At 39.2% G+C, this 26,297-nt stretch overlaps 1 protein-coding gene across 1 annotated transcript; it reads right to left on the bottom strand.

Annotated features, from left to right (window-relative positions):
- Positions 1-603: 603 nt before the first annotated feature.
- Positions 604-24,979, bottom strand: sfxn5a (sideroflexin 5a). The gene is made up of 14 exons (XM_067614433.1): positions 24,791-24,979; positions 22,243-22,311; positions 19,690-19,767; positions 19,253-19,279; positions 14,865-14,919; positions 14,227-14,252; positions 13,960-14,013; positions 13,224-13,280; positions 13,066-13,131; positions 11,918-12,008; positions 8,372-8,487; positions 8,069-8,154; positions 3,560-3,677; positions 604-2,064 (listed from the first exon to the last, which is right to left on the bottom strand). The coding sequence occupies exons 1-14, from the start codon at positions 24,836-24,838 to the stop codon at positions 1,987-1,989; spliced, it is 969 nt and encodes a 322-aa protein (XP_067470534.1). The 5' UTR covers positions 24,839-24,979; the 3' UTR covers positions 604-1,986.
- Between the last annotated feature and the right edge of the window lie 1,318 nt (positions 24,980-26,297).

Below are 26,297 nucleotides of genomic sequence, written 5' to 3'. Positions count from 1 at the left end.
ATACAACTTACTTCAAGTTAAGATGAATTTTAAGATAAATTTGTTTACATTCTTTATTCACAAATACACTTAATTTTTGTTTGGTTACAAAAAAATGATAGATTATAGACAGTAAATGAACGTTCCACACAGGCGGAAACTAAAGTAAAAGATGAATCTTTTCACTTGGCACCAAAATTTGGAACAACCACAGTTGTTTTACTACATGACATGATTCCAACTGGAGGCCAAAGCAAATATTGGGATTTGAAGTTACTCAACGATGATAATTTTCACCACCTGGCTTAGTAGTAAAAAAGTAAAAGTCACAATACAACAGTCAATGGAATTTTTCACATTTTCGGGCACTATTACAAAATCACGCAGCATATCTTAAGTGCAAAGTTACTGTTAGTAGAAGTATAAGGATTAGTTTAACAGGCTCTTAAATCATGTAACAGATAATAAAGTGATGATGTTAAATTGGTGGGTCCAGTCTGGGGGTTGAGACCCCTACAAAAAGAGATGAATCTAGTGGGTCACATGACAATTGCCCAGGTAGGAAATAAGAAAAAATGTAATTCTTGTAAGGAAAATTATGTAAAATGTGTTGGGTTTTTAAAAAAAAATCTCTAATCATTGCTTCTTTCTTGTGAAATAACATAGTTGAAACAAACTGCTCACAACTTACAATATAGACATGACATTGGGTCACAAGGAAACATTGCTTCATATTAATGTAACAAGCAATGGCAGAAATGGAATATAATATTTATATATTTATTCAATTATGTTTTAACTTCCAGGTTCTCTGCCATGGAGCCCGCCATGTTGCACCGCCATGTTTCTACAGTAGCCCAGAGTGGACAAACCAAACACTGGCTCTAGAGAGGGCCTTTCACATTTTTTGTGAGTTTCGCAGCCTCCATAGGTTCAGTTTGTTGCAATCTGCAACCTCACCATTAGATGCCACTAAATCCTACACACTGGTCCTTTAAATTACAAACAGGAAAATAACATTTTCCCATTTATGAACTCAACATTCACGAAAACACATTTCAGTCATTTATCCTGATTTCATTCACATTATTTATACATCAAGTCCAGACCACAGCTACAATCATTTAGACCTAAAAAACAGTACAGGTCTCAAATGTTGGACCCAATCCGAAATGGACCAATGGAAAACCTGCTTGAACTCACAGTGCATGAATTTATTTACAAAAAATAGAGAGAAAGTAAGATGCAACCTGAACAGACTCTAGGATAATTAGACTCGATTCGACATGTGTTCGACACAAACAGACCAAATTGAGAGAGAACGCCGCAGTCGAATGTAAAGTCATAGAAAATAATTTGAAAAATTATTTGTTTATGTTTCAAAGATTAATTAAGAGAAATAACTGAAAGTCCTGTTTTCACCTTGTGCACCAACAATAAACAATTCTGAGGCCAACTGGGCGACAGACTGAAGACTTTCTGACCAATTTCAAATTCCAAAAAGTAACTGTCATTGAGAAGCACCTTTTTTTTTTTTACATTGGTTACTGATTTCCTAAAATATTTTCTCCGGCAGTGATTATGACGTACCACATGATCAGAGCTGATAATGAGTACGCTCAGATCCATTCAGATCCACTCAAGTGATGGAAATATTGACACACAGACTCGAGACCCGTGCCAGTAAAACCAGACCCTCCCTGACCCAGTTAGACTGGGTTTGCACTGACTTGGGTCTTGATTTTTCACAACCAAGCGGACACGTGAAAACCTCCAAAACACAGTCCTATTCTTGTTTCCTGTACTATTTCTTTAAGTGTCCATGTGACATTATAACAGTGATAATACCACTGTATATGACATCATTATGTTATAGAATAAACAACATGTCTTCTCAATATTGACACAGCCAGATTTACCATGATCCATTTCCGCTGGCAGCTTCAGAGGGCTTGAACCATGATGAGCAGCAGGTTATATCTTCATGTGTCGGGTAGTAGAGATCATTTAAAGCCCTTTATTGTATGTCACAATCTTACAATCTGTTGCCATGGCGATCTCCGGCTCTAGCTGACTCACGCTGATCTATGGGAGTCAAAGCAGAACAAAAAGGTCAATAGTGCAAATGGGAATATTTGGCACAAGCTGACAGATATAGCAAGCTTACATACTGTATGTGCATGCTGTACATAATCATCTACATGAACCGCTACTTAAAGATTTCAAAGCGTTTAATTTGTAACTAAATCATTCTTAAAGGCTGTAAATGTTCCGTATTTACCGCTAATGTGCAAAAAGAGCCAATTTGGCAGATTAAAGCCTAATTTGAGGTTCGCATCTCCTAATATTTGAACCAGAGACAGATGGCTGTCGGAGTTGGAGGCAGAATCCTAATCAGACATCTTGGAAGGTGTGAAATGGGGAAGTGGGACAAATTGAGAAGGCGGGGGTCTGGGGGGAGCGGGGCATTCACGTTGCTTTTTGGGGAGTTCTTTTTTTTTTCATCTGCTATCCTTGCAAAAGTGCAAAAAGGAGTAGTGAGAGAAAAACAGGCCCCTCCATGAAACGGGAGGCAGCTTTTCACAAGACTGTTGGCGGCACATATGTCTGAAGTTTTTCGCCATATGGCTGTCTGAGCTATTTCCAGTGGTAATTAAATCCTAAACATTTTAAAGCCAGAACTGGTTGGCTTGTGTCAGCAAGTCATTTGGCAAAGAGAAGACAAAGAGAGAGAGAGATGGAGTGAAAAACAAAATCATGCCACGGCCACTTAATGAGTAGAATGACAAATACTGAGACGAGAAGGCTAAAGTTAGATCTCAGCCTGCTAGCCTGGATAGCATCAATGAATGAAGGCAATAGAGGCTCTGGGCAGATCATAACAGGGCAGGTTCAGTCTCAGAGGGAAACGCCTCATTAAGAGGGCGGCTCTGTGAAGCTCAGTGGGTAATGTTAAAGAAGGTCAGGAGACTTCGGTCATCAGCATCAGTCACTGAAACCGAGTCACGGCAGACCTGAGAGCAAAGCAGATATTCAATATCTTCAGGATCTGAAGAAGCAACAACAAGGAATTCACAGAAGTAGCTCTTGGTATTCTGGTATTTAATACCTTAAATCATTGTTTTAAGACGATTTTTCTCTGAGCATCACTGTTAATGTAATTATAACCACCACAGTGGGTGTCACTATTAATTTGTTTCAAAGTGGGAATCAAAGATATTTAATATCATTCTGTCTTGTTTGCTGCTCTTATATCCAACTAATATAACAAAAAACTCATTAAATCTGTACCTCATAGTTCCACCCAGCTCATGAAAGCTTTTACATTTGGTTTTTAGTGTCTGGCAGCTTTATCAAAGACAAAAAAAATAGCAACAGTTGTTTATAATGAATCAAAGTAGAGCCCATTAGCAAGCATGAGGACTGACAGACAGTATGGCTGCACAACAGCAGGAAATAAACAATAATCTCACAGAAAACAACTACAACGCAGCATCGCTACGATCAGCTTTCTTTCATCATCAACACAATCCACTGACAGTCTGTTGGCTTGGAGAAGAAAGGTTTTGAGATGAAGTACCTCTGACATCTGTGGAAAGAGGCTGATGGCGAGAGGCAGCGCCAGGCCGAAGGCAGCGAGGCACACCAGGCTGTGGACGGGCAGGACAAGCCTGCGCTGTCTCTGCAGGAGAGGAAGTCTGGTGGGACAAGGAGGAGAAAGGAATACAGTCACCATTTACAGTAAAACAAATGGATAGGTGACTGTTGGTGCCGCTGGAGTAGAGATGTATCTTCCACAAACTTACAGGAACAATGTGATCTCAGACACAGTTCAATTTATGGTTGGCTGCATATACAGTCACTGATTCACTAATCAATGATGATGTGCATTCAGGAGATCATTCATCAAGGCAGACAAATATCTCAAAAAATAAGGCTTTCAGAGGGTATAGCTATTATTTTTCTTAATGTTAGGATGTCATTAATAGGAGTGAACCAAGGTGATTCGCTCGATCTGCCAAGAACAATCTCAGGAGTCAGGTGTGGTCACTGGCAGAACATGTTGCATCTGAGCAAAGTACGCCCTCCATTTAAACCAAATTGCGGAAATATCAAACATTCCAGTCAGTAAATTATTAATGTCATTAAGTGACACTTCAAAGTCAGGATGTCTTCCCTAGATGATCAACCCATAGTGAGGAAAAGTCATATGGTCGCCCCACTGTGTAGTGGAAATGGTACATTTCTTGAATGTGGATCTGTACAGCTCAAGTTTTCTTTTTAGAGTTTGCAAAATAAATACATACTGGTTTTTCTTCTAAAGCCAACTTCCAATGAAATGCACAAGGAGTTCAATGTGTGCTTGTTGCTACACTACCAGTCTGAGGTAGAGAGATCATGAAAGTAGTTTTGCTTTTATTGTCATTCCTTCAGAATTTTACACGGCCATTTGTTTTGTGTATTGACTCTTTAGTCTGTATAATCCCTTATCAATGTATCAGTTTCAAAAACACATCTCATCTCTATCAGAAGAGACATTTTATGGAGGTTTTACAGATATATATCTAGGAATATGTTTTCTCCAGCCCATGTTTCTCCTCCCTCCTCGCTGCCCTCCGTAGGATAATCCCCTCTTCAGTGTGTGGGACAGCGAACTCAGCAGGAGCTTGAGAAAGAGCCGCTCCTCCACCAGCAACGCCTCTCCCCCTAACGAGGAGAGCTACTGCCTAATGAGGGAGCTCATTAACACATATGGCTGCCATGGTTTAATTAGGCTACACACACATAAAACGTGCAGATACACATCTTAGAGGGAACCGCATTACAAAGAGAAAAGTCAATGGGAGAAAGTTGTGAGGTATGTGAGATGTGAGCGGTGAGGTTCGGGCAGTTTGAAAATCTTACAATCAGGTAAAAAATTGATATTATACAAAAGTAATGACACAATTCTGTGCATCTGTATTCACATGCACTGAATAAACTAGCTAGTGGCAATACTCTGGTTGAGGTCTCACTTAGATTTAACTGTTTTAAATGAACCTCTGATGCTGTGACTGAGCCTCTGTTAGCATGAAAAAAACAATTAATAGAGTATCAATGCTGACTTGTGTTGTGCTGAACACAGATACAACAAAATGCCAACAAATGAGCATCACAAAACACTAATTTTTCCAAATTCTGCTACTGTTGGCGAACAAAGTGTGAGTCTATGACAACAAACAAAGTGATTGAAATAAAACCTTTATTGAATATGGTGATTTTTAAACTTTTGTTTCAGCTTTAGTTCAGCTATCTTCTAGTCTTGTGGACCCAGCTATGCTATATATACAGATGTGTGTGAATAGGAACAATCACACTGTCGACCAGGTAAATCTTTTCTACACCAACCCAGCAGCTCCTGAAGGAAGTGGAGGTGGTGATTCAACATGCAAGAGTCAGAAAGTGTTTCTTTGTCGGCTGCAGAAAAAGCCGTTATTCAAATGTTGTGGTTGTTTTAGAGACAAGTTCTTTTCAGTAGCTTATTTTGCTTATTTGCTTATGCAACATTAAAAGGTACCCCACAGAGTTTATGGCCACTGTACGGGGCAATGTTGTTGAGTGGGTAACTGTTTTTTTTTTTGTGTGTTATGCATTTGCAGTGCCACACACACTAAACCACCGACAAACATTACAATGTGCCAGCAAAAGTGAGGAAGAAGAAAATTGTAAGCTGGCAAACATGGATGTAAACAATGTAGGATTTAACATATTTTTTAAAAATGTGTTACGAAGAAGACAAAGCGTTCAACACATTTGTTAGGCCTCAACTGATACACACAAAGTATTTGTTTGTTCAAAAGAAAACTCCAGTGTTTTAGAGTGTTTAATGGTTCTTCCTGATACATTATTAAGCCAAAAGGAGAAAAACTAACCTAGTAATAAACTAAACTGAGCTCATGGTTCATCAACCTTTGTTCCCTTTATTTATCCAATGCTATTAGTTAGGCTTTCCAGACAGGTATACCTATCAGCCTACACATGACCACAGCTCTAACTCTAAAGATCAGAATCCTAAATTGGAGTGGAGGTTGGGAGCAACAGCCTTTATTTCTGCAGCAAGAGATAAGACCTCACACTCTTCTGAATTTACACAAGTATATATGTTTTTCCAGGGTCTGATTGAGGACTTAATTGTGATTTTTCTGGTGTTAAATTTGCAGGATTTGGCAGAAAACAGACCAGTTGTATTTTATCTACTATACTATATCATGATATATATTGTAACAACCATATAAAATAAAATAAAAAAACTACTGTGAGATTGTTTCCATATTGCCCGCTCCTCTTTTGTAAAGCTGTTAACAGAAACGCACAGACTGTTTCTTGAGATTCTCAGCGCACGTAGACGTAGCGAAAGACACACACACAAAATAAATAAATAGAAGTACAATTACGGGTCTGTAACCTCTTACTCCCACCGCAGCACATGGAGGATAGAACCTGCTGTCACTGCCTTGAATCTGCTCTCAGCAGTGTAATCCATCATTGAGGGGCCGACCAGGCACCCATCTCTGTCCCCTTGTTCTCGCTCCATTGAGAGCCAGTGAAGGCGAGCTGACATCGAGGATAGCTGAGGACTACTCACCTGCAGCCACAACCTCACAGCCCCCCCTTCTCCTCCCCCCACTCCCTCTCCCTCTCTCTCTCTCTCTCACACACACACACACACACACACTCTACCTCTTTCTCCATCTCCTCCCCCCGCCCGCCGTTCAGTCATTCAACTGCCAGGAATCCCAAACACACCTGGGCAGCCGGCCCCGCTGCCTGAGCCCGCCTGCTCGGAGCGGTCGGGACAAGTGCTGTCAAGGATTTACAAAGATGGCTGCATTCCTCGACACACCGCAGGCACATTCAGGCCATCGATCACAGGACGTCCATATAAACACGTTGCATCATTAAGACATCATTACAGTCATATCACACAACACTGGATCTCAGTGCTGAGAAGGGTTCATTGACTATGTGGGTTTATTAAACAATAGCAAAGCCAATGATGAAGGAAGCTGAAGTTCTTTAATACTCATATTTTTTAATAAAGTTTTTAAAGAAAGTCTTATTATTCATTTATTAATTAGAAGTCATTTTTTTTATTACTGCCACAAAAGCAATAATTCATTTTTTATCCTTCTAAATCACATTGTCACTTTCTAGGACTGATACAAACAATGACTCAGATTATACTGAGTTAATGAAATCGTTGGTCTCTCTTTCCTGTAAAAAATCCTCTGGGGTGCATCAAGTGATGCGTTCAATGCGTCAAACAGCAGCAACATCAGTATTTGAAACAGACAGAAAGAATATAAGACACCAACAGCTGAATGGACAAATAAAAAAGGCGCCACCTACAGAAACTCCATCAGCAGAAAACCCACAGGAAAGTAAATGGGTTCATATTTAAGGAGCTAAACTAGACATCCTGCTTCGCCTTTGGATCGAAAACAAACGTGGTTCTATCTCTCTGGTACATCTGCTGTTGTTTATCAGCCACAGTCTTTACTGGGTGTCTCCATTTATCTGTCTACACAGAAGAACTCCACAGCAGTGACATCAAATGAAGGAAACCAAAAAATATGTTTAAACCAACTTTGAATCCAGATTGAACAGTCAGGAGATAGCAGTAGAGGTATTTCATTTAGGTTAAAATGGGGTTGTCTTCCTTCACTGAAGCTCTGTCACCTCCAAAGAGCACATCAAGAGCGTTACCATCAGATTTTGGTTGTTGTTTATAGCCCGACCGATACTGGATTCTTGAGGACGATATATCAGTATACAGTCAGGTTTTTTTTTTAAGGATCACTTGTGACCAAGATGTGCGATGAGTTAACTTGTCAGTGCTCTCTGTTGAAAAAACCACCTAACAAGGAAACTGTTTCTAAATGACCTCAAACATATTTTGTGGTATTTCTCTTCTGGATTTCCTCTTCACTTATCAGCTGATGTATACATTGATAAGCTAATATTGCTCAATAAATTATCAGTCTAACTCTAATATTGTTGCTCTGTAAAAACAAAGGTTGTAAAAACTAAGTGATGGAGTATTTCTTACTTTTCCAGTGCAGCCATGATCATGGGAGGCAGCACCAGGATCGGCATGGGCAGGACCACTCTGGTCAGCGCCGTCTCGAGAAGCGCCTGTCAGAAAAATTCAAAAAATTACATATTTAAAAGATTTTTGTTCTCAAGAAACTGAATAATTTCAATGACCTTCATACTGACCTCATCATTTACAGTTAAAACTATGTTGTATTTACAGTCGTTACAATTCTTACTGATCAACAACAATAAACCAACTAAACAGCACATGATGAATTTACATCAGATATTAAGTTTTCACAGCTCAGCGACGTACATGCCTGGCAGCCATTTTTGACGTTCCCACCACATTCCCGTTGTCGTCGAGCACGCTGATGCCCTCCGACAGCTCGGAGTGTCTCATGAGCACCACGTTGCAGACGTTTGCGCTCGCTGTGGAGAGGTGAGAATATGTATGAAGATGAAAGTGAAGTGTCTCAACTCGAGAAAATTTGACATATTTTATTATTTCACAAATGAGCAAATTGTCTTTTCACCCTCTGGCTCGTGCAGTGCAGAGAGGGGATTCAGTGCCTTGCTCAAGGGTACTGTGGCTGGTAGTGTAAGGATGTGGGATACGCAGATTTTATTTTTTCACAAAGTAATTACAGTATTTCATGATCTCACCATCACATTTTTTTGTATTTGCAGTCATTGTGAAGTAATTATTCAGAACTCCAGACATAACGCTCTGGCAATATTTTGAGCTGACAAAATAATTATTCTTTAGCCAAGAGAAAATGCATTTGACGGCTTACAAAACAACTATTTGTTATGCTGAGAAATAACAGGACAAACTGTTCTCTTGTGTTTATGAAATAATTATTTTGTGACTTCAAGAAAACAAGCCTGCTATGATGAGATCAAATATTTTTAGCCACACTTGCTACACGGCTCTGTGAATAGCAATGTACATCAGTCTGTTATTTGTCAACAACTATTGGATGGTTTCCAATTATATTTTGAACAGACATTCATGGTTCCCAGAGGATGAATCCTACTGGACTTTGGTGATGCCTTGACTGTTCCTCCAGCACTACCAAGAGGTTGACTTTTGTAATATTTTTGGTGATCCCTTAACTTTTCATCCAGCACCATCATAAACACTTTGGTTTATGAGCAAATACCCATAAAACCAATGAGTTTAGTGCTGATTAGCAAGTGTTAGCATGCTAATATGCTAATGAGTATACATTACACCAGCTAAACATCAGCATGTTATCATTGTCTTTGTAAACATCTTAGGCTTAGGGCTGCAACTAACGATTATTTTCATTATTGATTAATCTGTCAATTATTTTCTCGATCAATCAAGTCGTTGTTTGGTCCATAAAATGTCAGAAAATAGTGAAAAATGTTGATCACTGTTTCCCAAAACTGTCCTCAAATGTCTTGTTTTGTTAACAACAGTCCACAACCCAAAGATATTCAGTTTATTGTCTTGGAAGACTAAAGAAACCAGAAAATATTCACATTTGAGAAGCTGGAATCAGAGAATTTTCTTCTTAAAAAATCTCTCAAAATGATAAATTGATGATAAAAATAGCTGGCGATTCATTTAAAAGTTAGCAACTAGTCGATGAATCGACGTATCATTGCAGCTGTAAAGTGATTTAAAGCATTTATACTGTGAAAATCACCTATAACTGCCTTCTGTAAGACTGATACCACCCAAACGTAGCACATCATTTCCACATTTGTGTCATAATCCACAAAACTGAACGCGACGCCGCTGACACAGGTAACCCTCACATCAGCAACAGACAACGTAACCAAGGTGACTGACAGGTCGACCAACAGCAGTGTTGTTACCCTGTGATTTATTCACGAAAGCCAAAATGAACACAAATGCATGTTAATATAGATAGACCTTTCTCCTTGACTCTAATAGGAATAAGAAAAACTCATTTTAGAGAGTTTAGTGGTGGCGCCGCGAGCCTTTTTAATTTAAGACAACAGCGTACAGAGTTATCTTTATTAAGGGCTGCAGGGCTGGCAGGTCGCTTTGTGAGGGGAATTCAATTGACTGAGTAAATAGCTCTTTTTACCTACAAGGGATTTTTTTTCTCCAGACCAATTAATAGAGAGACAGATAGTAGAATTTTGGCAAGGAATAACAAAAACTACAGCAAACAGATCAAATTTTCAAAAACCTGATTAAAATGAAATTAATAAAGGCATCAAAGTAATTATAAATAGATGAATTCAATGTCTGCACAGCTAAATACTAAAATATGTGGCCGTAATTTGTAATTATTTGAAATAATTACATTTATGTACATTCTAATTGTCATCTAATAACTAGTGGTACAATCGTGGAAATGCATCCAAGAACTTTTTGCGTAATTAATTCCTAAATATCACGAATAATGATGAATATTTTCAAAAGACAACAAATTAATTATCCCCACAAATTTCTGGCGGCGTGGCTTCCCCTCCAGTTAAGGTCTTCATAATCTAATTGAATGACAGGCCGCTGCTTGATTAGGTTATTACAAATAAATCTAGCCTTAAGTAAGCAAACAAAATCAAGCGGGTGAAAATTCAAACAGCACTTTGCTTTTGCCCGCTTCAATTAGCCATTTTAATTACCTTTTATATGGGCTTACCAAAACAACAACAGCAACAACAATGAACAAACAGAAATCAGGTAAATGAGGCCTTGACATAGACGCCACTTTAGGGGTAATTACCCAATTTGTTTGCGGCAGCAGAGTTCTAACGAGCAGCCAATTACCAGGCAAAGGCTGCGCTGTAGAAACCTGTTGATTTAATTAGAAGAACCGCCATGGTAAGGAAGGGGGGGCAGGCAAACAATTTAATTATGAGCCAGCAGCCCGGGGCATTGTGGGACACGGGTCTATACCCCTGGGTGTGACTGTGTTTGCGGGAGAGTGGCATGAAAATCGGCTTTGTGGCTACACACATGTCTAACAAAGCGAGCTCATAACACATCTCTAACCCTGCAGAGAGGAAAACGGACTGCGAGGAGCGGAGTGAAGCGAATGACTCGGCTGCGTTTGGCTCTCGTTCAGCGATTTACAACAATCACAGAGCGGTTATAAAAACATAGATGAGACATTTACCAGCACTAAGGACGAGGATAAACTGTATCTGCGGGTTAATATTAAGCTTCCTTGCTGTGTTAGAATGATTTTCTTTACATTTTGCACATCATGAAGAGAGAGCAAGCATTTTTAACTCTACTACTACTGTTAATGTTTTTAAAAACAATACATCACATCACTTACAGAGTGAAATATAATGAAACTGTGATATTTGGAACAGACATCGAGGCTCTCCAGAGGATAAAACCAAATAAGACTTTTCATCTAGCACCACCTGGTAATGGTAATGTATAATATTAATGATCAAACACCTGTGAGCCTCATGTAGTTTGAGATTAATATTAATATGGCATGCTTAACATTATCATGGTCTACTAATGGGCTTATTGTTAGCAAAAGGTTAACGCTAAAGTTAAACACTAAACTGAGCGTGAAAATTCATTCCTGAACTTAGAAACAGTTGTGTCACCAAATAATCTTACCTCAGTCTGAACTAAACGACCTTGAATTAAAATGGTCTTGCCACCAGTTTTGTCAAATGTTATGTAGACTGTGAGCTTGTTACTGTGTATTTTGCCAACATGATCATTCTAAATAATACATATTAAACATCAACATCAAATAGTTCACTTACTAACTACAAGCAGTAGCTTGCTAATGCAGTTTGAGCTTCAGCATATCATTTCTTTGTCCATGGATAACAACCTCAAAAACAGAGCCATGAAGTGTTTCACTGAGCTTTTCAAACAACATACCCACTGCTGGGAAGGGGATGAATCTCTGCACCAAAAGCCTGGTGGTTGGGCTGAAGCGGCTGGCTCTCTGGATTAAAACATTCAGCCCCACCTGGGGGAAAACCAGACACAAATAGCACAAACAAATCAGTCACTGACTCTATTTCACAAAGCCGATGATACAGACACTGAATATTTGGAATATAATGTCAATTAATAGGTTTTCTGTCCTGCAGAATGCTGTGAAACATCCTTTCAGCACAGGGAAGCAAACCTCAAGTGTCAGAAATGGTTTGATTGGCAGATATTTTTATCACTGTGCATAACCGATTAAATAATGTGACTTTACTGTATTTTAATACACTTGAGAGCTGAAGTCAAAATGTGCTCTCAGATAACACGCCACCACTCCACTCCAGCCCTCCGCCTCCCCTCAGCCCTGCAGGGGTTCGTCACCAGAGCGGTCGTTTAATTGGAGAGCTCGTGCCCCCCTCCCGGCCTGTCGTTCCGCCCTCCAGACACCCCGCAATTTTTTTCTGTGCTTGTTGTCATTGTCGAGCCTGAGGGCAGAAGCCGGATGAGCGCCCAGCGGGACCAGTAATTGGCTCGGTTTGAGCCCCGTGTCCACACTAAGGCTGTGTCAGGCAGGTGTGTGAACTTGTATTATACTCTTGACATTTGAGTCTTTGATGACATGAAGTTAAGAAAAAAGGTTGAACTGATGAGGGTAATTTAAAGGCCGATATTAAAAGGTTCATGCTTATATTCGAATTCTTTAAATTTGACAACTTTCCTGTCAAATCAATTGAAAATATTTTTGCGTTTCTCCTAGAAAGCAACAGTAAAACCTCCAAAATTGCAACTGAAGCCCAGATCAATAACATTTTTATTGGATTAGCTGGATGACAAGAGGAACCTTTGGCATATATAACAGTGAGTCTGCAAAATAGGTCAATTTGATTGCAAGTTGTGCTGACTTTATGTGAGGAGAAGCTTCCAGCTCTGTTTGCAGCAGACAAAACTCCAGCACCAGAGTGATATATTGGTCTGCCCCCAGTTTCAAAGACATATCAGCTGACATAATGGATCAATAAGTGTCTCAGTTATTGCCAGCTGATGACATCATATCTTTCGAATCACAAGGCCTGCTCAGTCAGAGAGAAACTCACAGCAATCGAGACCGCGCTGGTCACCGCTCCGAGGTATCCCTGGACGAATTTGGAAACTGGAGCCGGCTAAAGTGAAAGAGGAGGAGGGGAAGTGAGATTATAATATGAAAACATGTCATTCAGTATTTGTCTGGATCATTTTATTGCAGATTCTGTACCTTGGAGGCGTTGCGGTTGCTGTAGTTAACACAAGCGTTGTGACTCTGGTTTAACCACTGTTAAAGAGAGGAGACAGTGACGAGTAGAGGAACTTGATAGTAAATGTGTTTGTACACCTGTAAGGAGCTTCTCAGTCTGTGATGACAGGTGGCACATTTAACATTTTCAACTTTAGCCTTTTCCTGATTAAAGGTGATGCTTTATATAATTACTGTAACAACAATTTGGGAAACACATTACATATCTGTAATAAAATATTCTAAATTGCATGGCCTTTTCTAACAAATGAAACAGTTGAAAGCTCCCAGAAAGTTAGTAAGTAAGCTTTGAGTGTAGTTCAGTTTCACATTTAAATCACAGAAATGAGACCATGATTCATAAAATAGCAGTCTTAGTCTCCCACCGGTACCATTTTTTTAAATTAAAACTTCATTTCCCATGAACCCCTCTGCTCCATGATGGATTAACACTGTATTCAGACAAAATTGCCAAAATGACAATATACAGTATGTATTATAATTAATGTGTTGATCATCATTGTCAAGTGGATGAAAGGTGCTTTCTGTCGCAATTTCATTACCATTGTTGTCACTTTAGCATCTTTTTTTCCAATGTTTGCATTTCTTAACTTGTCACAGAAATGTTGATTAATATGTGTTGTCCTTAAAAATAAATAAATTATATGATATTGATCATTTGATAATATTACATCAGTCTGAGGTTTACTGATCGTACCTGCCAGAAGATGGTTGACATCAAGGTTTGATTTGGCAGAAGGAGGCCAACAACCTACACAAAGACAAAAAATACAATTAGTTTTTCAAAAAAGAGAAAATGGCCAATATTGGCTTTTAATTGAGATATTTATATATATATGTTCCTCAGTTTATGTCATGCAATATGCTGACAAACGTCTTTGTAGCTTTGGTTGGAATTTGGACTGATTAAAATGAATATGATGAGTAGCTTTGCATTATTTAAATGTATGTAAAGAAGTCTTACCACAGGTGTGCCAAATGGAATAAAACCTGTTGAGAGACGAGAGTCGATGTCATCACCACCACCACCTTATAATTATAAATGTTTGCTTTTAGGTTCATCTAATATTTGTAACAGTTCTTCTTCTAATTGTTCTGATATTTCAAGTCTTTGTTCAGTGATTTTCCAGAATCCTACAAGTTCCTCAAAAACACATCAGTTCTGTTTGTCTTAACCTCTGTGTTTCTCTGTCCAGGTTAGGAAGCACAAAAGCATTCTGCGGCTACACTCCCATTTGTCATATACAGTATTTTGGTCCTTACATGTTAAACGCTGCTGTCTTTTCCTCCCTCGCTCTCTCTCTCTCTCTCTCTAACCCTCTTCCCGACACTTCAAAGTGAATTTGAAAAAGGTGCCTTGAGACTAGACCAAAATACTTATGTTTGCTTCTTCCGGGGGCCTCAAAAACTTCTCTGTCACCGTGGGAGCGAGCCTTTAATCAGCGCCCAGCTGAGTGTGACCTTTTCCAGACCTGAGACAACCTGAAGAGCCCCGTTGAGCCGTGACAGTTCCCAGGGCGAACAACGCCTCCATATTGGAGCCCATAACAAGCCCCTAGATCCCACCCCCCCCCTCAAGGCTTCCACACCAAGATACTTTACCTGACATCCGAAAGGGCATGAAGATCTTCTCCCCTGTGTCGGGATGGATGATGGCCTGTAATAAGAGCGTAATGATTAGAATCAGACTGTAATGAGTGCAGAATGATTTGGGCTGGTTCACTTCAAGAGGATTAAGAAGAGAGTGTTGCTCTCTGAGCTGTGGTGAAATTTTGAAGGAAAGTTTTGTGTGCTATTGAAAATGGATTAACATCACCTTAAATACATTTAAACCTCTAAAAACTAGGTCAGATATTCACTAAACAGACAGTAGCCAAAAAAAGAAAAAGACTATTACTTAAGGTGCAATATACGACATTCAGCCCCACTAGATGTCACACTAGAGCACACGTCGTTTACTCAATAAAGTTGGAGAAAAAAAAGACAGCGGCATCTGAACACACTGCTCACGAAACTCAGATCAGTCTCTCAAACTGGATCAAGATTCTGTTACTGCATTGCCTGTTTAGTGCCTCAAATGTTTTCAGAAACATATTTTAGTGTACTGTTTAGCTGTAATGGGAGAAAGTTTGTGACCTGGCCGCCATGTTGAAGACGGATGCTGGGAGGACAGGGAGGGACTCACATGCACTAACACGGACACACAGAGAAGCTCGGATAACAACGCACACCGAGGGAGCGTGACTTCATTCTCTGCTCAGGACGCCATTACTCCACTATATCTTTACATAGCAAATAGTTGTTTGCTGACGTCTAGTGGGGCTGAAGGTCGTACAGTAAATGGCTGAAATGCAGCAGGGAATTGGGCAATTTTTTCAAAAAGCCTCCAGTTCTTTGAGAAATGGTGCCTTTAGTTGGTAGTTGTGTTTATTGTGGTTACATTTGAACAACTTACTGATGTGGTTCCACTACTGTCTGAGAGAGAACCGTCTGAAAGCTCTGAGTTAGTCAGTTTTTTTCATAAAACGTCAGAGCCCATGAAAATTACATTTTCCATTTCTGTCTAGTCTTTTCTTGGTCGTTGTAGCACCGCTTTGACAGACAGGAAACACAAAATCATTCACCATCTTGAAAAGGAAACCATTTAAACCACTTAAATGCTGAACTTACAATATGTTTAATTTGTCTCTGTACACTTCCTGTTTCCAAAATTTTTATGTAACAATAGTCCAATAGAATCATATGCAACCGTGACCGGTTTTGATCTCTAGCATTATGACAATGATTTAGCGATCATTATTAATTTGGGAGATCAATAGGGGCCTTTCAAGTATATTAAAACATTAAACATCCACTGTACATATTTGTGCTATTACAGTACTTCCTCTCTCCAATTAACAGAGCTGATTGTCTACTTGGTTGCACTTGTGTCTTATATAATTGAATAACCTGAAACCCTGAATCTTCTGTATAAGCACTGATGGCTGTAGTCATTTTAACCTCTTTTTTGTACAACAGAGCACTTGTGTAGCCAAGCAAAGGTGCGTACGTTTTTTTAAAAATCTCAGCTACATGACTGTTTTTAGGTCTATTTTTCTTGTTTTTTAAGTCTTTTTATACTGTACGTACGCACTTAAGACAGCAGCATCCGGTTAACGCAGTATCCTCTCTGTCATAAGATAAGACAGATGGAAATCTGTTTCCCCTAGTGCTTCAGTGACGATAAGATCTGATGTTTGGAGAGGAACGCAGGGGTTCTTCCTGGCGCTCACAGAGCCACTCTTGAACTTGTGAAGTAGCATGTATGAGGGCTTTATCATGTCTGAATATGGGAGGTTTTCCTCATAGGATATACATAGTATTGTAAAATAACCTACAACACTGAAGATCAACTAACATGTTTAGTTGTTGGCAGCTACCATTTGCCTCATTGAAACCTAATGTCTTGAATCTAGATACAGTACATTCAAGTTACGTGTTGGTCTATTTAGAAGATAGTCTCCACTGGCTGAATTAATCATTTTGACGTCAAACAATACATATCAGGTACCTGATGATGGCGCAAGAGAAAATGTTACAGCATCTCCAAAGTTATTACAATTCATCCTGAGAGGGACATAAATATCTGTAACACGTTTTATGGTGATCCACCCAGAAACTGGGGAGATATTTCACTTAAAACCACAAATTTAAACCTCATGGTGGCTCATGTGGTACAATCATCGGATCACCGAAGTCGTGGGATACATCATCTGGGAACCATGAATGTCCAGCTAACGGACAGACCGATATTGCCACTACTATGGCTAAAAATGACACATTTGTACTCAGCCATATACAGTTGGTAGAGCAGAAGTCACTCCATGTATGGACTGCAAATTCTCACTGAAGTTGTTGACAACATACTGTTTTACAGTCCAATACATCCCAGATCAACCCTAAAAGTGGTTTTAACAATCAGCTCACAATGCTTCCTGAATGTGATTTGGGTGCATTCATATCTGTATTTATTTTATTTTATTTTTTGCATGTTAATAACATTTCTGAAAATATCCCAGAGTTAGCCAGAAAGACTCATTTTCATCTGTAGTTCCTGAGCAGGCAAATAGTTGGAAACTGTTACGAATAAAAACATTGAAAATAGAATCAACAGCAAAAGCAGCGAAAATATGCAGATACAAATAGAGCGTGTGCTACACAGCGACAAGAAAGATGGCTTTTAAGACACAAAATCAACAATAGCATGACAACAATCAACAAATAGCATGACAACAATCAACAAATTGCATTACAACAATCATTAAATCTACAAATAGCATGACAGCACATTCAACAAATATCATGACAACAATCATTAAATCAACAAATAGCATGACAACACAATGTTAGGACCGATGAAGTGTGGATATTATGTACAGAATCTATGCTAAACAGGAGCAGCTCTTACACTAAGCATAATAATGACAAATAAGACAACAAACAACATGAAAACACCTCACTGTTCAAGTGTTCACAAGTTGGATTTCTAATGAACCAGGCTCTTAATGTTGTGGAGAATTAATGGCAGTTGGCACAGTTTCTTATGTGTTTCTGCAAGTTGTTCCAATCCTGAGAGGCTCCGACAGAAAAAGCAAAAATTGGCCAAAACTACTTTGTCTTCCAGGAGTAAGACAGTCTCCTCTAGTTGTTGTTGCTCTGGTAGTTTGGCTTGTTTTTAATGTGATGTAAGGACAGAGTGGTGGAGGAGCCATGTTGTGTAATACCTTGAAAATGAGACACAGTCTACTATATTTAACCATGTTTTCCCAGATTAGCAAATTGTTGCTTTTTCAAAATATTGCAATGGTGGTATCCTTGTGGCTTCTTGTCTAAGGTTTTTATTGTTTGTTTGTACAATAATTCTATTGGCTTTAGTGTGGTTTTATTGACATGTCAACAGTATGTGATGTGCGGGAGGATCATTGTATTCATGAACATTTTAGCCGCATTAGTAGTCATGCAGTTCCTTGTGAATTTGAAATAAACCAGATTACATCTAACATTCCTTGCAACTTTTTTTTTTTTCACATGTGATGCCAAGGTATTTAAACTCAAGACACAATCTGTAGTTCTTTTCCAGAGACTATGAAATCTGCATCCAGTGTTGAGGTCGAACACGCCGACTGCTTCTGTAACGTTAAGCTGAAGGATTTAGAGCTTGTAATCAAATAATCTCAGATGCATTTTTAGTGCGGGGAACAGTCTGAACAAAACAGATTGAGTGGAAAAGTAGAAAAGGAAAAGAGACACATTACATCATATCACCTGAACATGTTAAATAAGTAGCTGATACATTTAAGAAAACCTAAGATAATAGTTGTAGATTCAATAAATAATTCATTCAGTATTTAAAATAACTAAAAGTTTTATTCAGCACCAGCTATATAGAACTCTAAGGTATACAGTATTTATAATCTACAGTGGCAAAGATTCAACTCTTTGGTTATTTTTGAAGCTGTAATTTAGTGCCATCTTGCAAACGTCCCTTTAAGCATCTGTTAGTGAGCACTCGAATGTCAAAGTTGTTTTCCTGTTTTTTGCCAGATATTTTCAGGACTTTAAAGCCCGTCACATATTACCGAAAATTATTTTCTGTCGCTTTGACCGAGTACATCTGCAGTTCAGAGACTGACGGGCATCTTTTCGAAGCTCACACACGTACCGCTAATTGGCACGAGAGTTTCTATCGCTCGTCTGCTTCACTGTTTAATGTAACGTTGATGCTTTTTTTTTAACGCATACTTTTGTCCACTCAGCTGTATTTGTTGTGTAAACAGGTAAGTGCTGAGCTGAAGTGCAAAGAATGGTGTCAGATTTGTTTGCCCATTCACTGACACCATATGACAACAAGCAGGAGCGATAAAGACAGTTTACGATCACTATCTTTATGTGTTAGGGACAGAGAGAGTGAGAGAGTCAGAGGAAGTGAAAGAAAGAAAGAAAAATCTCACCTGCTTTATTTTCTGAGCCTGCCATAGCTGTAAAGATAAATAACACATATCTTCAATTAGAAAAAAACATGAATTTGTCAGTAGTGGAGAGTATTTCTAGTCAGTTTTATATTTGTAATCTTGGAACTCAGAGGCAGGAAACTGGACATCTACAGTAGGTCTGTTAAATACGTTAAAAAAAAAAGAACTTGTAGCATTTAAATGTCTATGTAGGAAATATTTGGCTGATAAATGCTTCACACACACCTGGTTCTACAAAGCCTGAACGCACCACAGTGTCCTTTTTCAAAAACAACACGGGAGGAGAGAACGAGGCCGAGCTCTTACTACACTCATCAAAAAGGGTCTTAAAGAAAAGAATATTTCTACCCACAACAGATGAAACTCACTTACTTCCTCCTAAAAGAGTTTGTCAACTCAGGTTTCTGTGTCTTTACCTGAGCATCTGTCACTCCTGGAGGCAGAGTTCCTTGCTTGAAACGGTCAAGCAGCTCCACACACTCCTGGAGCCGTTTCTGATTTGGAAAAAAAAAAAGGAGGGGGGGAAAGTCAGTAACATGTAAAGTCAAGTCTAAGAAGTTTCCTTGGACAGTTTCAGTCAGCTTAGATATGTTTTCCGTCTCTATTTGAGCCACACGGCTCAACGTGCGACGTTTCACTAAAACTTTCATGCTGATTTTCGGTTGACAAATGAGTTTCCTAAAAGGTAATGAGCAGCGTTTTCTGCGGTGCGATCGCTGTCTAATGCTGAGCAAAATACAAGGTCATGCGGCCCAATTTGTTCTAATTAGCTCGCCGTCTGTGTGTGTGTGTGCGTGTGTGTGTTCCTTTCTCTGCATTTATGTGTGACAGCGTTGGGTGTGCACACGAGGTCGTGTGTGTGTGATCGTATGCAAAAATCCCGACCATCCCTGTTCCACTCTCGTCATTAGGGGCAAGTTGAGGCTACGCCTGGCCCAGCAGGGTGCAAGAGGTGTGTGTGTGTGTGTGTGTGTGTGTGTGTGTGTGACTGTGCACGCTCTCCACACCTCGCAGCTGCCCTACATGTCCACACCTCATCACATCCCAGGAGCTACTGCTGCTATTACTGTCACCAAAGAGCCCGCTAACAGCTTCATTACCCAGAGCACCAGAACACTGATGACTCCGTGAACAGAGTTACCACAACACACCCAAGACCTGGGAAATGTTACACGGCAGCCCGGCTTTTAGAGAAAATAGCGAGGAACCCCTTTTAAAGGTTTTAAAAACAAGGTCGAGGACATTTTAAGACAATTCAATGCCTTCCTTCTTCAGTAAATGTTGTTTCATGTGTGTCATTTTCTGCCGCTATGGGTCTCTCGATCAAAACAATAACAGAAGACGGAGTTTGATGACGTTGCGCAGCCGCATGGGATCACGGGAGTTGTTGTCTTCAGTGTTAAACAGCCACCTTCATTGCAGTCAACTTCTCCCAGTTTGGATTCCTTCATCACTCAGCAGGTTTTTACCAGGAGCCGAATTATCCGCAGAGATCTCCTCCTCTCCAAAACAAACGGACCTGGTGACTAAAAACTGTAAAAAAAAAAACACTGAATAAAGCAGTTTCACATTAAAAATCAGTGTTTCTCCCACACAGTTCAGCGGACGCAGGATGTCCGGAGGGGCTGTGAACCGAGCTGCCCCCCCCCCCCCCACGTTTTGCTCAGCTTGTTCCTCTGATGACTGAAGATCCAGATGTCTGATGACTAAATCCTTCATCCGTTTAAAAGATATAGTTAAAAACGACAAAGATCTGAAAAGTGTCATGTAAAAATGTGGCTTAAAACTGGATAAAAGAAATCAACCGCTTCTGGCGGTCAGCCACAACACTAACACATGCACCATTGACAGGCAACCAAATGAAACAGACCCTTACCTTGATTAAAAAAACAGATTTCTCTGCGTTTGAACATCGTTGGAAACATTTGAGATAATTGAAGAACACAACATAAACATAGGTCTAGTCGTTTTTAGATATTTTAACGCGGAAAAGTTACATATTGGGCCTTTAAATAAACTCAGAAATGAGGGTGAACGCCTGCCTGTTGTTCATAATAAAAACAGGCAATGTGTGGATGACATACATCACAATCAAAGACCATCCTCAGCTGAGAGTCTCACCGCCATCAGCCATCAACAACCAATCAGATTCCTGTTTTTCCTCCCGTCACAACCAATGTGGAATCGTTTTATGAGCAACAGTTCAGGAATGATCAGGAAGTTGCTTACAGCTTCCTGATCCTCTGCAGGTTTCATCTGAATGTCTCAAAAACTCAGCACAGCTGCATTTATTACTGGTTTATTAGTAGGTAGTTTCACCAGAGTGCGACTCAGATGCAGCCGTGGCCTCTCACACTGTAACAAGTCTTTCATCTGACATGAACATGGAGTTTAGTACACATATTTCCAAATCAACCATATTCATCATGACAACATCTGAATGTCATTTCCAAACGATAAAACAGTCACTTTATCCTTTTTCCAAACCTCAGTGGTACAGAGCTGGTTTTAAGGTCGAGGTCATTGATACAGATAGTATTCGGTTGTATATAAAATCCTGTTTTTCTGCTTTTCTGGTACTCGTAGCTCTATGACTTTGTAGTTCTTGGCTGTAAAAATAATGTAATTATTGCTACGTCTGTCTACTGTGTTTATGATGAGACACCTGTTGCATCTCTATCCGTCCTGAGAGAGAGATCTCTACTCTGTTGCTCTACCTGAAGTGTCCGCCCATTACTTTTCATGATTTGAGGGTCTATGGACAGAGGATGTCATATGACTGAATAATGTATGAATAATAATAAACTTGCACAGAGACCATAAATCTGCCCAAAGCAGAACAAAAGAGAGCAGCGCTGAACACACTGTTAAAACTAAGCAACACCTTCTTGGCTAGACATGTGTTAGAGGTTTATTCAGTGTATTTTCATTGAAGTGGATCTATGCAGTGAATAATGCATTTTGTGTACCTCTGTCACGAAGAGGGTGCTGGGGTCAATCACATCCAGGAAGTGTCTGAACCGACCAAAAAATGTGTTCTAAGAGAAGAAGAAAAAACACCAAAGAAACATTTTACCATAAAAGCCACACTGATCAAAAATGAGAGTCCACTAAAACATTCATTTGGAATAATTATTTTTCATCTAAACCTATTAACGAAGCATAAAGATGAGATATTAGACGCACCGTGGGCTCTGTGTAATCACTGGAATACAAGTACGTGTTCAGAAACTTCAGAAAACGCTACGTTTAATGTATTATTCAGGTTGAATCAATTAATTTTTTTTTGCTAAGCAGCCAAATCAAATTCTGGGTTGTTTCTTTAAGTGAGAGTGAGAGAGATTCCAGCTGTCGCCCAGTAAACAGAGATATTACAGCGTGCCAGCTGTTTTCACACACCAGGTGGAGCCTCCTCATTAATACATCTGACAAACTGTTTCCTATCTGCATCTTTTAGGGACCCAAAATCCACTCAAACCATTCGCAATTACTTCTATAATGACTGTGCCAGAAATATCTTTTTGATCATTTATTCATAACTGAGCATAAGGAATCATTTCAGATACACAGCAACACAGCATGCAGGCTTGAAAGACACCCATTCCTCACTAACTTGGGGTTTAATTATACTAACTGCTAATTTGGATGAAAATCTGGTATCTGACTCACTGCTGCGCCTTGTGACTTTCTGAACATATGGATGGTTGGTAAAAACACGGAGTGGGCTAATAGTTTTTTTTAAAATCTGTTACAATCAATTATTTATGAGTGATACTTCAGTTTGACCAGTTTGAGCTGACACTGGTGAGGGTGGTGGAGGGAGGACTCGTCTTCTTCACTCCAAAGCTGGAGAGCAGCTTCATATGTGTCACTCAGACTGTACTGACACATGCTAAACTTTAAATGTTATATTGATGATAAGTGTAACTTTGTGGTTTCAGTGCTCAAAACATTCTCATATATGCTAATGTTGGTCTGATATTAGCATTTCATTATAGACTTTACCCTTCCTGACTTTACTCTATATTTTGAACATGTGTTGTTCAGTTTACATGTTTATTCCATGAACACTCTGAGTCTAAGCACTACTATGATATTAACCTGATAATTGTCTTGGCTAAGAAAAGGTTTTTCCTCGTTGTAATCATTCCTCCTGTTCATACTGGCTGTTAAAAGATCCTTCAAATGTGCTTTCACTGTAAGTGGTGGAGGGCAAAATCCACAGTGTGTCCACACAGTCATTTTGTGCAAAGATGCAGAAGCTTATATGAGGCTTCAGCAGTCTGTGTTAGTCATATCAAGTGGATATCTGACACATATACAGTCTTTTCTTCTTTCTCTCTTTGTGTTTCCTCAGACAGTGTTTCCCTGTTGAGCTGCGGTGGAAGTATAGTAACAAAAAGAGGGAGTTTGACACTATAAAGACTGTAACGTTGAAAGATATCTGCTTTGACTAATTTCTATAGATTCAGTATATACAAGATTATCAGCTGATATATATTGACAGAATTTAATTTTCTAATATCAGAATCGGCCCCAAAAATCCAGTATCCATCAGGCCCTAATTATTATTCATGAAACTATCCAGCATTATGTAAAATAATTAGAATGAAAAGGTCCACTTTGAACAGATGTTAAGCAAATTTAAAGGATCAGTGTGTCGGATTTAGGACGCTATATGGGCAGAAATGGAATATAATATTCATAAGTATGTTTCAATTAGTGTATAATCACCGGAAAATAAGAATTGTTGTGTTTTTGTTACCTTAGAATCAGCCCTTTATATCTACATAGAGAGATGGAGGCCACCATGTTTCTACAGTAGCCCAGAACGGACAAACCAAACACTGGCTCTAGAGAGGGCCTTTCGTGTTTTTTTGCGGCCACCGTAGGTTCTCCTACACGCTTGGAAGTGGAGGTGGAGGGATATTCAGTTGGTTTGTATCTGCAACCTCACCGCTAGTTGCCACTTAATCCTATACACTGGTCCTTTAAGTATATGGTACTAATAATACCTCTTTTACTTTTCACATTTAAGTATAAAATGAATGCAGGACTTTCACTTTTACAGTATTTTTACTGTGTGGTATTATTAGATGAACTACTTATAGTTAATGGTTTTACTTAGGAGAAAAGTTTTGAGTACTTCTACCACTGCCAACACCAACATTCCCAGTTAGAGAAAGTGTGAAAATAAAGCAAGACAGCATTCGCCCGACTGGGGCCCCTAAATCACTAAATCCGCCCCTGCCTGCTGATGTGAGAAGTGTAGACTGTTTCCTGGGATTAGATACTGCACAGAGGCAAACTGTACCACCACAAATGAGTTTTACTTTTATTCAGTGTTAGTACCTCAGCTGCGGCTTGTTATGAACAAAAACAGACGGTAGCAGCCAACTTGTCAAACTGCTAAATGTGAGTTTTTTATGCTTTACAGATAACATGTCTGCTGCTGCCTGTGCACATGTATGAAGGAGTTCCTGTTTCACACTTTAGTCGAGTTAAAATTAAAAATACCTGATCGAAACGAGACTTGCCAAACAGGAAGGTCGGATATTCAGACATGCTGCTGCAAAAACAAACAAGTCCAGTTTTGAACGATTATAAAACACCGTCCATCAACAGTTTATGAGACTGCAGCTGCAGGGCTGCGCGGCCAACATTCAGCTGTTCAGTGGCCGCGGTGCATGAAGGGTAATGTAGTTTTCCCAGGCTGCTTTGACCGGAGAGGATGCGGCTTGAACCGTTGGAGAGTTGACTACATTTCCCAGGAGAACATGCATTGTTTTCATTTGATCAAAAGGGGAAAAGGTGCATCAGTTTGAGTATGACAGATCAAAAAGAGACATTTAGAGTCATAATGTTGTTGTTAGGAGCGATGAAGGAAGCTGTTTGAGTTTAGAGAGGAGAACATAGCCCCCTAGTGGTGGTTGTGGATTAAAACCATTCATAGTAAAGTCTGCAGGAGGTGAACACAATATCTTCAACACCTAACAGTATTTCCAAACTACAGCCTCAAAAATGATCACAGTACAATAAAGTACATTAAACATCTCTCCCCACCAGTGTCAACTAGATATATAAATGATCATCATTCACTGTAAGCTGTGTTAGGTTTTATTGTACTGTAGGTAGAAATTAGCAGCAGTGGTGTGCTGGAGCAACTGTAAACAGGGTTAGTTTTCTGCTAACGGGGGGGATTTATATTATAAAATTAAAAACTTACATATAGAGGTAAGTTTATTTAGGCTATTTCCAGTAATTATCATATCATGTGAAACACATTTCACGTATCACACATGGAGAAAAAATTCACATTGAGTGATTTTCTGGTATTTCAACAACAACAAAAAAATCACATTTAGTAAGACACAATTTTCATGTGATAAGTTTGCGAACAAGTACATGTTTTTTTCACATTTGAAAAAAATATGTGTGTGTGTGTGTGTGTATGTATGTGTGTGTCTGGGGGGAGGGGTGAACTCACAACCTCAGTATTTCAGCCCTGCTTGTGATATCATCCTATAAGATTTAAACCTAAACAAAGACATTGTTTTAAATTTCATTTAGTGCGAATGCTTGAATTTAAAGATATTACCCAACGTCTTATATCACCTTTTACCAGTCAAAACATCCCAACCAGACTTGATTTTGATCGGCCCTCTTCACTAAAGAACTAATAAAAAAGAAACTTTCATTCAGATGTAATCACAGTATTTCTCAGACAGTCACTGTCAGTATTGCAACAGGTCTGCTTATCAGCGCATCAAACATCAAAGTGAGAACACTGAGTGGACCTATTTTTACAGCAGAACTGACTTAAAGCTAAACGATGCATTAAAGGGTTGAGGTTCTACAGCATTTTAATAAATCCTATAACAATGATCCATTATTTTGTGAACATGTAGCTTTGAGATAATAATTAATAACTTCACATTTAAGACTTAAAGGTTAAAATAACTAAATCTGATAACTTATTTAGTTAAATTATTACCTGAATGTCTTGTACATTTTTCTCTGCTAA

Source organism: Thunnus thynnus, chromosome 16 (genome assembly GCF_963924715.1).
Source record: "Thunnus thynnus chromosome 16, fThuThy2.1, whole genome shotgun sequence".
Classification (NCBI taxonomy): domain Eukaryota; kingdom Metazoa; phylum Chordata; class Actinopteri; order Scombriformes; family Scombridae; genus Thunnus; species Thunnus thynnus.
This window is presented reverse-complemented; position numbering and strand designations above follow the sequence as displayed.